The sequence below is a fragment of the Scleropages formosus genome, chromosome 13 (genome assembly GCF_900964775.1).
Source record: "Scleropages formosus chromosome 13, fSclFor1.1, whole genome shotgun sequence".
Taxonomy (NCBI): domain Eukaryota; kingdom Metazoa; phylum Chordata; class Actinopteri; order Osteoglossiformes; family Osteoglossidae; genus Scleropages; species Scleropages formosus.
In genome coordinates, this window is record NC_041818.1 from 15179289 (window position 1) to 15194597 (window position 15309).

Consider the following 15309-nt stretch of genomic DNA (forward strand, 5'->3'; position numbering starts at 1 on the left):
AGCAGCTTGAACAGTTTTATCAGCTTTTAGAGTCTGAAATGTTCCCACATCAGTGTGTGTTGATGGTGCAACGCATGGTGCCGCAGCTGGTTCCATGATGGGCCTCGGAAAGGGGAGCTACAGGTTAAAAGACCACATTTAACCCTGTTTACCTCCTGCTCTGCTGCTCCGGTGCCATCCAGTGCAGAGTTCTGAAATATAAATAGATCCCTATGGTGCTATGAGTTCACAGCACAGCTGTAGTTTCTGGAGTTATTTCTGCAGTATTTGGATGTTGTTAACAGGCACGGTTTATTAATTAGTATCAAACTGTTTTAAGCGCACAGTTTCCCGGATATATTGGCCACATTCTCACGTGTTTCTGTTTATTTCTGTTTCAGGATATGCCTGTTCCAGTTCAGATATGCTGGAAAGAGGAATATTGGCAGGTAAAATCATTAGGCTTATAGGTCACTGATTTGTTTTAATTTATTAGCCTGACTTAAACAGTATATTTCATAACCCATGCATAATACATCTGTTTCACAGACTTTCTTATTTAAATGCACTCTAGAAGCGCTCTAAAGACTCTAAAAGTATCTGCTAAAGGAATAAAAGTGAAAGGAGGAATAAAAGTGAAAGTTGCAGGCCTTCTGCGTGACGTTTTATCCGTCCGTGTACCTGTCCGTACATGCACGTTTATCTGCGTTTGTGTGTTTTCCCAGGGGCCAGGATGCTTGGGTGTCAAAGCTGTTCTCCCCAGACAGGAAGTCTCAGACCATGCCCGTCATGCGCAGCAGAGGGGGTCTCATGCAGGCCAAAATCCAGCAGTTTAGCACCATGGATCCATCTTTTACACTCAGTACTGGTAATTTCTGTATCCTAAACCTTCTCCTTCAGTTATTTGTTTCACCACTGGCGTGGACAGTCCAGTATAGTGTCCTGTTGCAGATATTTTCTTCTACAACTACAACCATTCCTTGGCTATTCATTCCTAGCTCATCAGCCAGTAGAGTTCCGTGTTACGTGTTTGCAGGAAGTTCTGATTTACTGTCTAGAAGGCTGTTAAGGTTAACTTGATATGGCTGATATTGCTTAACCTTGTCTAACTGGTGTGTGTTGTCTAGGAGCTGGGCCCTCAGAAGCAGAGATACACCATCAGGCCCTTTTGGAGGGGAACATCTCCACCGAGACATGTCTGATCGTGCTGGATGTCATCTCGTTGTTCTCGCAGAGCTTTAAGGTTCCCTCAGCTCTGTTCAAATCGTACATCGCATAGTAGTCTTGATAGCAGTTTTAATTTATTCCCAGTTTTGAAATGGAATGAGCTAGGTTGTCAGACAGAAATCAGTTCGTTCAACTATTGTTAAATTGTGGTTTTCCTCTAGTACAGTGGTCCTCAGGAGTAATACTTGTGTTTTGCAGAAGCCGCTGCTTTAGTTTTACTGAACGCTAGACTTGATTTGTTATCTCAGAATCAACTGCTGGAAAGCGACGGCCACAACCCGCTGATGAAGAAGGTCTTCGACGTCTATCTGACTTTCCTGAAAGTCGGCCAGTCAGAGGCAGCGCTCAAACATGTCTTTGCTTCCCTGAGGGGTTTCATCAGCAAGGTGGGACTTCCAGTCAGAGCTCAAACAGTATTCTCAACAGCTACTAACCTCTAGCCATATTTTTGGATACATGGATGGACAGACAGACAGACAGACAGAGAGAGAGACAGATATACTGATAGACAGGCAGACCAGTAGAGATATGGATGGATGGATAGATAATCTCAAGGGTACAACAGCAGGGCTCCAGGACTGAACTGGAAGTAAATTCATGATAAAGGAGTGTGTCTGGCCATCAACTAGGAGGATGTGAAGTGTAAGGATGCTGTACGGTGTGATCTGTGTCCTGCGGCAGTTCCCATCGGCCCTGTTCAAGGGGCGCCTGACGCTGTGCGCGGCGCTGTGCTACGAGGCCCTCAAGTGCTGCGTGTCTAAGCTGAGTTCGCTGCGGGCCGAGGCCTCTGCTTTGCTCTACCTGCTCATGCGCAACAACTTTGAGTACACCAAGAGGAAGACCTTCCTCCGCACCCACCTGCAGGTCTGTCACGGGAACCGCTATTTACGTGCCATCATGCGGCTCTTCATGCCCCCCCATCCTCACCGCAAACACTTCATCTCACATTTCTCCTGTGATTGCTCACGTGAAGACAGTGCCTTTGACCCGCTTGCCACTTAGCTCCACGTCATCAGTTTATAGAAAATCAAAACCAGCGGCACGGCACACGTGCCTACACAGGCACGCGTATCCGCATACCGGTTAAAAGAAATTACATCCAGCTGCACACCCACCTCCCGTTCGTAGGAGCAGGTGGTGATGAGCTGACTTTGCATGCAGAAGTTGCAGTTTCAAATCCCACCTCCTGATATAGTACCCTTGCACAAGGATTTACCCTGGGTAAAAAAAAAAAAAAAAAAAAAAAAAGACAAACCCCATTACCCCATTGTGTAAAGGTGTAAATAATTAAAATGGTACGACATGACATTTTACATTTATTCAACTAGATGAGTATGTGTAAAATGTCATAGAGTGCAGTGCCCCCTCGGGCATTGCACACATCCTGCTGGGAACAGAGCACTTTTACTGGCAGTAAAACGGAGAAGTTGCACTGTTTTTAACGTTGCCCAAAATTAAATCATTTTGACGCAACGTCCGACAAGACGCATCAACTCCAAAAGGAGTGACGCAAGAATTTTTAGAGTAGTGCAGTAATGAGAAATAAATAAAGGCAATGGTCATGTTTTGCAATGTCATACGGCCAAGAAGCACGTAGGAACACGCTGGGATTGTGCAAGTGAGTGAAGAGTTCAAATCAAACGGTTACACCTTTTCATTAATATTTAAGGTGCTTTTATTAAGTCTTACCATTTTCTTTCAAAGTGTACGCTTTTATCCAGTAAAATCCTGCAGAGCTGACCATCGTGTGTCCAAGCTGTCCACTCTTCTGCCCTTTTTCCCTTCTGTATAAACAGAAAGGCTTTAAGTGCTTCGAGCACAATAGGAATGTAATGTGATCCTTCAGTGAGTCGACAGAGTGATGTACTGTATGTTGTCAGGTTTTGTGCAGTTTCTTTAAATGAATTGCCTAGACAAACATGTTTGCTTGCAGACAAAAGGCTGACAAACAGTTGCTCTCGGCTCTCTGTTTGTCAGATCATCATCGCCGTCAGCCAGCTAATCACCGACGTGGCGCTGACGGGCAGCTCGCGCTTCCAGGAGTCGCTCTCCATCATCAACAACTTCGCCAACAGCGACAAGGCCATGAAGGTACGGGGTGTGGAGCCCGGGTCACCGGCATCTGTCGTCCCAAGTCAGCGAAGCATGACTCGTGCCTTTAAACAGTTAGACCATTCTACCTGGGGCTGTTGAGATCAACCACAATGACACAGATGTATCACACAGGACTCTTGTACGCAGCGCTGTGTTGCAGTGTGTAAACAGCCAGCCAGGCTGCACGGGTGGGGGTAAGAGGCGCATGGACTCTTTGACCTCAGTGCTTAGAGCCATGTTTAAGGGGACATCATGGGTAGCACAGCTGCCAAAGATTAAATTATTGATAGCGGGGACAGCAGGTGGCCAATTGGTAAGAGCTATTGCATTCCGCCAGGAGGTCCTGGGTTTGAATCCCACCTCCTGCTGCATTGCCCTTGAGTAAGGTACTTACCCTGAATTGCTCTAGTAAAAATTACCCGGCTGTATAAAACGGTAAATCATCGCAAGTGGCTTAGCAGTGTAAGTCACTTTAGAGAAAAACATAAGATTAAAAAAATGTATTTTTGAACCGATGGGGGGGAGGAACAGCTAATGCTGTCCGCGTGCTGTTTCTGTGCAGTCGACGGCCTTCCCGGCCGAGGTGAAGGGCCTGACCAAGCGCATCCGCACCGTGTTGATGGCAACGGCGCAGATGAAGGAGCATGAGCGTGACCCGGAGATGCTGCTGGACCTACAGTACAGCCTGGCGCGCTCCTATGCCAGCACACCTGAGCTGCGGCGCACCTGGCTGGACAGCATGGCGCGAGCCCACATCAAGAACGGAGATTTCTCGGAGGTACGGTTCGCAAGCAGCCCGGCCGCAACCCGTCGGACCCTCGCCGAAGGGCCGGGACCCACAGATCCTAATCCTGTGTCCGCCAGCACATCCAGATCTTTGCTGGGAAAGTCCTCCGCGCATTGTGTAGGCGACGTATGTCCATGGCATTTCTTATCTCAGTGCAGCAAACACACCGCCTGTGTCATGTAGGCCTCTGGTTCCGGTGTCTCGAGTCCTACTTGAGATACATAATACATAAAGCTGGAACAGGTTCAACCCGGATGTGTTGTGAAACAGCCACACCCTCCCTGCGCTTTTCTCGGGGACGGCCTGGTGAATATGTGACGTGGTGTTTCCCTCCTTATCTCACGAGATAACTATTCAAATCGTATTCAAATTATATATTTCCGAGTGAAGTGTGACCGAAAACTTCGAGCGTGCCGGCGGACCGCGGTCCGGCTCGCCGTCGGAGAAACGGGCAGAGTTTCGTAGGAAGTGTTAACACATCACATCCGGGACACTGAAGTTAATCTCACTTGTGTGAAATGGGGGCGACTGCTTGTACTTCTCCTTTGTCAGGTGGCTCGTACGTTGTGTAATAGAAAAAAAATGAGATCGCGTCGTGTTTTAAAAGTGGGAGGGAGCAAGATGGTTGTGGATAAGGGGTGTGTATGTGTGTATGTCGGGTAGGGCTCACAAATAAACTCTGCTGTGTTGGACAGGGGGAGCACCTTGTGATGTTGTGCTCAGAGCGTTCCGGTCCTTCGCAGATGGATGGGGGGTTGATGCGGCACAGCCCACGTATTTAAGGAGCTGGGCACAGATTTTTTTTTTTTTTTTTTAAAAAACCTGTTCAGGATCAACAAATAAACGACTGAACGGCACATGTTTCCGCAGGCCGCCATGTGTTACGTCCACGTTGCCGCGCTGGTGGCCGAGTACCTGCACCGGAAGAGTAAGGCTCCCTCCTCGTCACCCTTATCTTCCACTCCTCCAGCGCTTCTGCGCATGGTTACAACACGACAAAGCCGGATGAGTGTTTCCATGCACGCTACACCACACAGAAAAAACAAAAACAAAGCAAACAATAGCGTCAGGTGACATCTCTGATAACGTTTCGATCGAGAGCGACGCCGTTTTCTGCGAGACGCATTCCAAGCACTGCAGCTCCGAGCCCATTTGCCTCTCCCGCCGCCATTGCAAATGAGGAGACGGCAGACCTGCGGGACGCAGCACAAAGGTGTCCTTTTTATTGTGCGTGCTGCAAGAGTGACAATTGATATGACAAAACCAAAAGGAGCGTGTCCTGGCAATAACCCAACGCACCCTATGCAAAGTTATAAACAGCCGTGACGCTATTGTTCAGACAGGTCCGGTTGAACTGTGGCAAGGCCTGGTGTGTGTGTGTGTGTGTGTGTGTGTGTGTGTGTGTGTGTGTGTGGGGGGCGGCCAGTGCTGACACATCTCGGCACTGAACTGCACCTCACTTTACTGCCGATGTGTACACTCACTTCCCACACACTGAAAGGGATTCAAGTACAACACAGTGGATGTTTCTTCATCCAGACATGAATTTGTTTCTTCGCACTTCAGTGTGATTATTTACCACAATTCGGCTGCAGTAACTTTTTTTTTTTTTTTTTTTACATAGGAAAGCAGTTCTCAGTCCTGTTGCTCTAGAGCTACGTTGCTCACTTGTCCTATGCAGGGTTGCTGTGGCTAAAGGACAAATTTTAAATTAATTATAAAAGCTCAAAGCCTAAGAATATCATTATTATCTTTATTAAAATTATTATTTTTCTATTATTTATTGTAATTACTGATATTTACACATACATATTTTACCATCATAAATCACAATTGCTTTACATTTTATTTGGTACTTTTATCATTGTAGGTGTTCTGCTAATACACATCAAGTCCGCGGCTATTTGTTTTAAGATTTTAATCATACTATTCATTTAGCAAACAACACTAATGACTCACAAGCTTAGTTCACACAAAAAACTGTGTATACTGGGATACCAAGACTAAGAAGCAGTGATGTAAGGGATAATAGACGAGCTGTCTACTGAATCCCCAAAGGTCCCGTTGAGTCTTTTACAAACACTGTGTTAGAATGCGCTACCAGTGAGAAGTGTCAGGACACCTGGCCATCCTGGATAACACCCATGTGGGGCAAAGTGGACGGGAGAGCGAAAGCATAGTAACACATGAGTGTCCCGCATACCTAGCGGTTGTGCGGAGGCGCCGAGAAGACATGTCTGCTGGTTTCCTGCTGAAATTTATTCGCAGAATGCATCGTGGAAAAAAACTAGTTTCCAATGTGCTCACAGTTTTCACTGCTATTCTGTATAAGGTATTATTTTTGTAATACCTGGATGCGGGCCAGGGTCTGAACAACCCTGGCCGGGTCACCTGGATGATGGCATGTGACGCTGAAAGACCCGAAACATCCAGTGACATCATGTTATGTCACCGGCGGTGTTTCTAGGTCCGTCACAAGATATAAAGAAATTGGAAAAGTATTACTTTATTTGCTGACTTTAGACTATTTTCAAATTTTACACATAACTGTGTTTAACCAGAAATAGTTAAAATATTTGAATATGTTAAGAATATTACACAGTTCTTGTTTTCACACCTACATACACACATTTCCCTTAGTCTCTTTAAAGTTGCCAGAAAACTGTGTAATGCAACGGAAATGGAAATCATAAATAACCCAAGAATAACTTCCTCTGCCTTTCTATATTCTTCTTTAATAGAACAATAATCGAAAAATAAGTCTATACTAAAAGAATCAGTCAGATGAATTCGTATTTGTCTACCGAGAGGTTCAGAGAGAGTAATACGTAACAAAATAAAGTGCTTTTGTTTGCTCGCGTCATGCAAACGTTCCCGTTGTGTTTCCCAGAGGTTTTCCCCAGCGGCCTGACGGCCTTTAAGAAGATCACCTCGAATATCGACGAGGAGGCAGCCATGAAGGAGGACATTGGCATGCAGGACATCTACTACACTGAGGTTCTTGTTAGATGTTTCACTTCTCACTTTCACTTCTTGGTCCATCATCCTCATTCACACAAGTGAATGAGCTTTTTCATTTTTGCTGCCGGGTTCTATTTTAAGGTAAAGACTTACTGTGAGCGTCATCACGTACAGAGTGAGGGCTGTAACCCCACATAGGAAGTAACAGCATGGCGATGTTGCTGCATGAAGGAGCAATGCCATAGTGATGTTCTGCTTTCGCAGGAGGTTCTGATGGAGCACCTGGAGCTATGTGTGGATGCACTGTGGAAGTCGGAGCGATACGAGCTCATCACGCACATCGCGAAGCTCATCATCCCCGTGTATGAGAAACGGCACGAGTTTGAGGTAATTTCAGATGATTGCGGTGTTTCAGTGGGCAGGACAGGCAAAGGAAACGTTTACTTACCTCCTGAGAGTTCAGTCTGGAACGCACCTCCCTAAAACAAACCGTACAGATGATGGATGTCGGACTTGATGCTTTTTTTTCTTTCCTTTCCTGCCTGTGCCCTTGACTTAATCAGGGCAGCAAGCAGTTTTTGGACCTAATAAGTTCATTTTTATTATTTATTAGATGATAATCTTGTTTTTTGGTTAATTATTTGTACTATTTATATTAATTATCGGCCCCCTTTGCTGTATGTTGAGGAAACATAAACAGTCAAATTTGTGAGCACACAGCAAAACAGCTGTATTTTGAAATACACCTTTTACAAAAGAAACAAAATCTACCCTCCGTAACAGCTGTGCTGCGTGACTGGATTTGCTCACCAATAAGACACCGAAATGTAAGGAAAGACTGGTAATATTCGTAATATAATCCGGACTCACTTCTCCCATGATGTCTTGAGTACATGTAACGTGTAAATGTCCATGCTCTCTAACTCTGAGATCAGAACTGTTGAATAACGGATAAACTTGCACGCAGATACTCGTGCAATGTAAATGTTTACAAAAAAAAAAAAAGATTTGTGATTAGGAATTGGAGGAGATGTGACTGACTGACTGTGCTTTAGAATCACGCATCTGCATCCAAGTCGCTCTGTTGATGTAATGAACTTGTATTTTCTGTGAGATGTACGTCGCTTTGGAGAAAAGCGTCTGCCAAACGAACGAACGTAAATGTGCGTAAGCACAGTTGTAATGGCAAACTACAGTGCAGTAGGACAATCGCAGTACTTCAGTGTTCAAGATGTGAGGCACACATGGAAGATGAGAACATACTCTCATCTCGCTGGTATACTTCCTGGAAAGCTCCTTTTGTTAGAGCGCCAACACGTTCCTCCCTGAAGGCTGTCATTTTCCAGGTGCAGCCCAGGCTCCTGAGGACTGCTAGCAAGTTGCTTCCACATCCTCACAAAATCCTAATGACATTAAAACTTAAGCCCTGCATCCTGAACCTTCGCTTTGGTTTCAGTTTTCCACCCAGAACCACTTGAGGACCATATGTGCTGATAACATTACTTTGAATTTTATAAGATAGCCGTACATTTCGTAAATTGTATGAACACCCCAGATCAGCAGCGCTGCCGCTGTTTATATTCCCTAACGCAGCACGTTGGCTAATTAGCTGAACCATCTGATACTCGGTGGCATATTAAGTGTGTGAAAATCTGTGTGTGGGAGCTATAATTAAAGTTGGGCAGGGGATCCGTACCACTGAAGACATGATGTAAAGAAAACATTTCCATTTGCATATGATGGCAGTATTAACCCAATTATACTATGGTTTGGTGTATGTGATTGCACATCATTCTGTCACGTCTTTCCTCACTGCGACCATCTATGCGGTTTGTAGACATCTGATAGGGCAAGGTCTTTATGGTGAGACACACCGTGTGCCTCCAGCGTGCTCCATCATTTTGTCTTTCGCCCTAGTACTGCTCGAACACAGCCGTTGTTAATCGCTCATAGGGGGTCAACTGGAAGAATGTTTCGAATTGCTTGAGAACAGGTTTGTCGATGTTAGTATGAGCTCAACACGTGGGCTTCATCGTGACCCTCGCAAGGGGAGGCGAAGCGATGATGACATGGTATATGGGCTAACTAATAGAATGTTTTACATTTCTTTACAAATTTGGGCTTTTAGTGTCTGGTTGTGCTGCAAAGCGTTTCTTAAATACACACGCAGTCTGAAACCGCTCGTCCCGAGAAGAGTTGCAGCGAACCGGAGCCTAACCTGGTAACACAGGGTGCAAGGCTGGAGGGGGAGGGGACACACCCAGGGCGGGACGCCAGTCTGTCGCAAGGCACCCCAAGCGGGGCTCGAACCCCAGACCCACCAGAGAGCGCCACTGCCCCCCCCCCCCCCCCCCCCTTTATTAAATACTTTTACCTTAGTAATAAAATATTGAAAAAACCCTCAATAATTTAAAAAAAAAAAAAAATTCATGTGCTACAGTATGGTTCGGCCATCTCAGCGTTTACAGATTCTCTCAAATGGAATGAGGCAATTAAATGTGAATTTTAACATAACAACGTCCTGTTTATGCCAGTTTCTCAGCTGGGACTTGCATTTCTATACTTCCCGTTTACTAAAACCAGAAATAAACAAACCCTTTTGGCAGTTAAAGGAACAACTCAACACGCATTGTAAATACTGGAGGTTTATAAAAAATACCTTTTCCTGGGACTTTCTCCTGGCAGACAGATACACTTAGTGTAGTATGTGGTACAAGACAGATTCAAACAGAAATACGTTGGGATCTAAACAGTCCGTGATGTTGTACTCGAGCAGCTACGCCGTCCTCGGCAGAAACGTTTCAGTTAAAAGTCTCATTTGACCTTGATTAAATGGCATCACGGTTCATGACTAATTCTCATGAAAATTAATGCAGGCAGGTCTGGACCTGCGGCCGGAAGTGCCGAGTCTCTCTTGAACCGTTTGCTGTCTCGTGCCTCTCCGGCCCCTCGTTCCACGTCGACGTAGACCCGTGACCTCAGCAGCAAATAGACATAGTCCAGTGCCACTAGGTGCCCATTTTGCTGACAGCCGAAGGTGGCATCGCCATCACCATCACCATCAGCACATTGCCTTTTTGCTCCGTTACAGAAACTGAGCCGGCTGTACGACACGCTGCACCGCGCCTACACCAAAGTCCTGGAAGTGATGCAGACGGGCCGCAGGCTGCTGGGGACCTACTTCAGAGTGGCCTTCTACGGACCGGTCAGCGTGCCCTTCCTTCTTTCTAGGGCTCCTTTTTAGTCGCCTTTACATACTGTACGCGTGTGGGTTTGTTGCACCTTTTTGCCAGAGGACTTCAAATAGGTGAGTGACTTATTCAAACTGGTCCTACCTGGAAATGTGAGTGAAGACTTTTTTTTTTTTTTGCAGCAACCTGTCTTGAACAGGTGGAAAAGGCAGTTATACGAGAGAGCCTAGGGGTCTAGTGAGCCACGTTCCTGTGGCCCAAGCAAAAACAAATCTCAGAAATATAATAGCAATACACACAAAAGCTGTGCAAAACACAAAAAAGCGTACGTACTCGATATATTTTTGTGTGAGCATTGCTCCTTTTGCCCGTGCTCTGTAATATGGAACTTTTTTTCGCTTGTGACTGTGCCTTATCTGCATTGGCAGGTTTAAGTTATCTTTTACTGGTTTGTGGGCCAGTCCCCAGAAATGTTGCACATTTTCTGTTAGCACAGTTCCGCTTAAGTAATAAAGAGAACCCTGTTATCAGTCCGGCGGTTTGGATTGCATCACCTCTTCTGGGTGCCCACCAGTGCAAATCAGGGTGCTGGGCTCTGCTGTGGCATCTGTGCCACCTGGTGCAGGGTAGAGACTGCTGTGAGCAATGGACAATGAGCAACCCGTTGGCCTCATGCTTCTTGTGTGTTCTAGTCAGGAGTGGGCCACGTGGCCAGGAGGTACTATAGCGTATAGAGCTGCTACCTTTGGACTTGGGGGTAGCAGGTTCAAGTCCTGCCACCTGCTGTAGTACCCTTGAGCAGGATACGTACCTTAATTTTCTCGGGGCAAATTACCCAACTGTATAAATGGGTAAATAACTGTCAGTAGCTTAGCACTGTGACTCACTTTGAAGAAAAGCCTCAACTAAGTGGTGATAGATATGGATATTCACTGAGTTTTCGCTTTCCACATTTACAGCGAATATGAACCAAAGAGTTTTGCCAAAGTAGGCTCCGGTTCCCCGTGACCCCGTATGGGACAAGCGGTTCTGAAAATGTGTGTGTGTGTGTGTGTGTGTGTGTGTGTGTGTGTGTGTGTGTGTGCGCGAGTTTTGCCAAAGTATTTTAAGGGAAAACCAGCAAGGTCTTCCACAAGCATCCAACCTGTTAGTCCGGATTTTTAACCACAGTAGTGCACTCGCTCAGTATGCTGCTGCAACGCAGTGGAATGATATTCATTGTAAATATTGTCATAAGGTAGCCAGTTGTACTGTTCACATTATGTTGTTGCTGTAAAATGGAATAAAGTCCATGTAGTTTTTTTATGATGTACACAGGAACATAGTGTTAATCACAGAATAAAGGATCAAAGACCATGGAGTACCTACCTGCCTTGAAAGGGGATAGGGTAAATAATGGTAGGCTACACCAAGGATAGAATCCCCCACCCCAGCCTGCCTGACACACACCTCCATGGAGACTGTTACCCATGTCTTGCTCGGTTTTACAACTGATCGATGCCTTGGTGTCCATCTACAGGGTTTCTTTGAAGAAGAGGATGGGAAGGAGTACATCTACAAGGAGCCCAAACTGACCGGCCTGTCAGAGATATCCCACCGCTTACTTAGTCTCTACGGGGAGAAGTTTGGATCAGAAAATGTTAAGATCATTCAAGACTCCAACAAAGTACTTTTGCTTGGACTCCCTTGACTGTTGGAAAATTTTGTATTAGCAAGATTTTGGCACTGCTGCCACACAATGAAAAGCAGATTCTGAGTAGGGAATATATGGGGAAAATAGCCACAGATGGAAGCCCATTGAGCTGAGTAAATGTGAAACTAATGATTTCTTAGTTGCCTGGCAGGGTGTGTTTAAAATCACATGTGCATTTTAACATACACATGCATATACCCTCACATACACTCTTCTGCCACACAAAACTTCACTGGGTGCAGAAAGAGCATGAGTGTTAATATGACAAAGTCATGCTTTTTTTCAAAAAAAAAATCGCCATTGAATTGAGGCGTTAGAGAATAAACTTTCCATGTTTCTGTCTCCCGACAGGTGAATCCCAAAGAGCTGGACTCAAAGCTGGCCCACATCCAGGTCACGTTCGTGAAGCCGTACTTCGATGAGAAGGACTTGGGTGAGAGGAAAACGGACTTTGAGAGAAGCCACAACATCAACCGCTTTGTGTTCGAGACGCCTTACACGTTGTCGGGAAAGAAGCACGGAGGAGTGGAGGAACAGTGCAAGAGGAGGACGGTGCTCACGAGTAGGTGGATTGATCCCAGAGTTGAATGTCGTAGTGTGATGTGTTGCGTCAATACTTATGCTTGTGATTTAACCACTCGAGACATTGGTTAGTTCAGAATGTTACCGTGCAAGGACACCTTGCTTTAATTTTAAATTACAGACAGAAAAAATAGACAGTTTTTACCTGTAATTATTTGTAAATTAGCTGAACATTTTATGACATGATCATGCTGATATGAACAGTGTAGTTAACGCATACTCCATCCGCTGTGTCACACCAGACTACACTCTTGGGCAGGTTGTCGCACTGCTCTTACTTACAACTGTAGTCAAGGTGTGGCACTGTGTCTCCACGTAAATCAAGAGTAACTATATTATTGAAGGCTGAATCTAAGGCTGGATTTTGTTTACTGGTATCCACACAGCTAATGAGAGGCCAAGCCAAACAGTTGAGCATCTTCTAATTCAATTGTTGGTAATAATCCACCTACATATTCCTGAGAGAGAACCTTTAGTAATTTGGCTAACAAAATGAAAATGGAAATACATTAGTTGACTGCAGTAAACACTGAAACTTATAATTACATGGCACAACCAATCAAATGTTCCTTCTTTTCTTAAGCAAAAACGACTTGTAGAAACATACCTCATGGGCTAAATGAAAGTGCCATGTCTTGTTGGTCTTTGTTTTATTGCTTTTATTTTTCCAGTACATTGTGTGCATTAAGGAATCATAGTATCTTAATCACATTAACAAATAGTCCAAGAGAAGGAAGGACCAAACAGAGTGAAAGAGTGTTCTGATCGACTTGATGGGGTTATCTTAAGGTCTTCTGCTACTCCTGGCATTTTAAGCTGTATTTAAATTATAGTGGAAGGATTAATAAACTGGTTTCTCAGCACAGGCACATGGCCAAATGCAGGTTCCAGTTCCTCCAGCCAGAGATTTCCTGCCTCCCACAAAAATAAGGAGCTGGCTGTACGGCCTTATTTTGATGGCCTCACCTCCCCAAGACTGTGTTTGAACTGGTGTTCGAAAAATGTTCTGGCTTGTATAACATGACAAGACTGACTCAGAATTTCTGGGAATGCTTTGCTCTGCAACTCTTACACAGGATGAGGTATGGAAGAGATGGCAACGAGGACACTCTTAGTCATTCTCTGTTTTTTACTCCAGGACCAGTTCTTTGTCACTGTCAACCAGGGGCGTAAATAGGGAGTCCTGGCAACTAAGTGTATCTTAATAGGGCAGCTGGGGGGGGTCAGCTGTTGACATCGGGTTTAGAATTGCTGCCTTTGGATCTGGATGTTGCCAGTTCGAATCTCGTCCACTACTGTACTACCCTTGAGCAAAGCAAATGCCCTGAATTGCTCCAGTACAATTACCCCACTATGTACATGAGTAAATAACTGCAGCTACTTTAATGTCATAAGTTGCTTTGGAGAAAAGTGTCAGCTGAATGAATAAATGTTAACGGTTACTCTGTGTATGTGCTAGGGCGGTATTGCTACCAGCATGTTGAGCAGGTGATGGGGTGTGTCTGTTCTATATAGGGTAGTGAATTTGTATCATGCATTTCTTTGCGTGTTGTGTTCTGTATATGTGAGCATGTTCTGTGTTCCCAAGTTCCATAAACTGAAACGAGAGAAATGTGGTTAAGGCCACCTTTGTATGAAGTCCTCCCCAACACCAGCCCTGTGAAAGAACTGAGCAGAGTTGATCAGAGCCATTAAGAAGCAAGCTGGTGTCTTCTAAAGCTTCTGGCAGACGGCGGGTGGTTGTGTGTACAGTGAAAGGTTGTAGAATGTGAACAACCGAGGCATCCTGGGCTCGGTGACCTATAGGCACCTGGCAACTTTGCCTCCAGCCTGCTTCTTTGGTGTTTGCATGGTCAGTAGGAGGTAGGGGTTTTTTGGTCAGTTTTCTGGGGTATTTTTATTTGGGGTATTTCCAGAGGACCACGTTTGTGTTCGCTGTGAGAGCCATGGATCTATAAGAAGCTGAATTTTTCCTAGCAAGCTCAGTTTTCTATTTTTCCTGTGTTTAAGCACTCATTTGCTTACATTTGCTTACAGTTCAGTGGATTTTTTTGGGCATCTGTCCAATTCAAATCCATCAACACAACAGTTAAGGGATTTCTCCCAGTTATTGTGATAACCTTTCACTTTACACTGAAATTAGATTCTGCTGTTCAAGTTGTTTGACTACGTTTTGTCTTCCAGGAGAGAACTTTCATGGGAAATTGTTTTATCCTCTACCATTTTTGTACATCATGTTCTACACTGAGAGTCACAAAAGACAGAATAAGTGATTGAATTCAGCTTCATCTCCATTGGATTTGACAACAGTGGTGGGGGGGTGGGGGGGGTACTGGAGAAAGCAGTACAGATCGTGCTTGGGTGGGCGAAACAGGAGCGGAGTGTAATTTTCAGAAACAGTGAAGAATGAAAGTCACAATAAGGAAGAAATCTTTTGTTGTAATTATATGTGGAAATTTACCTTCCTGTGGTATTTGTTGGAAAAATGGGATGAATTTTGTCATATTACGACAGTATATGAATTAAAAAGTAAAGAATATTTCTGTAACATATTTGAAACTTATTATCCAGTTTAAGATGTCAAGTATATGATATGATTTTAAAAGATTAAAAAATGGGTGTTTAAAATTTACTGAATTCATGAATAATAATAATACACTTTTTTCAAATGACAGTATTAAGGTAATTTGGATTTGTCAGCTTCATTATGAAATTGTGAAAAAAAGCTGTTCAGTCACCTCCCATCCTAACTTGTGAAAAAATGCTGTAAGATTTTTACGGCATGCATTATTTAT

The 15309-nt window shown here is 44.6% G+C and overlaps 1 protein-coding gene across 2 annotated transcripts in view; it reads left to right on the forward strand.

Annotated features, from left to right (window-relative positions):
* dock11 (dedicator of cytokinesis 11) overlaps nt 1–15309 on the forward strand; it is a 66788-nt gene that overhangs the window by 43992 nt on the left and 7487 nt on the right. For both annotated transcript variants that reach the window (XM_029257390.1, XM_029257391.1), the window contains 13 exons: nt 381–428; nt 705–847; nt 1107–1222; nt 1455–1592; nt 1888–2070; nt 3184–3297; nt 3863–4078; nt 4958–5015; nt 6978–7084; nt 7313–7435; nt 10140–10253; nt 11759–11905; nt 12284–12494. In XM_029257390.1, coding sequence (XP_029113223.1) covers nt 381–428; nt 705–847; nt 1107–1222; nt 1455–1592; nt 1888–2070; nt 3184–3297; nt 3863–4078; nt 4958–5015; nt 6978–7084; nt 7313–7435; nt 10140–10253; nt 11759–11905; nt 12284–12494 — 1718 coding nt within the window. The remainder of the gene's footprint in view (nt 1–380; nt 429–704; nt 848–1106; nt 1223–1454; nt 1593–1887; nt 2071–3183; nt 3298–3862; nt 4079–4957; nt 5016–6977; nt 7085–7312; nt 7436–10139; nt 10254–11758; nt 11906–12283; nt 12495–15309) is intronic.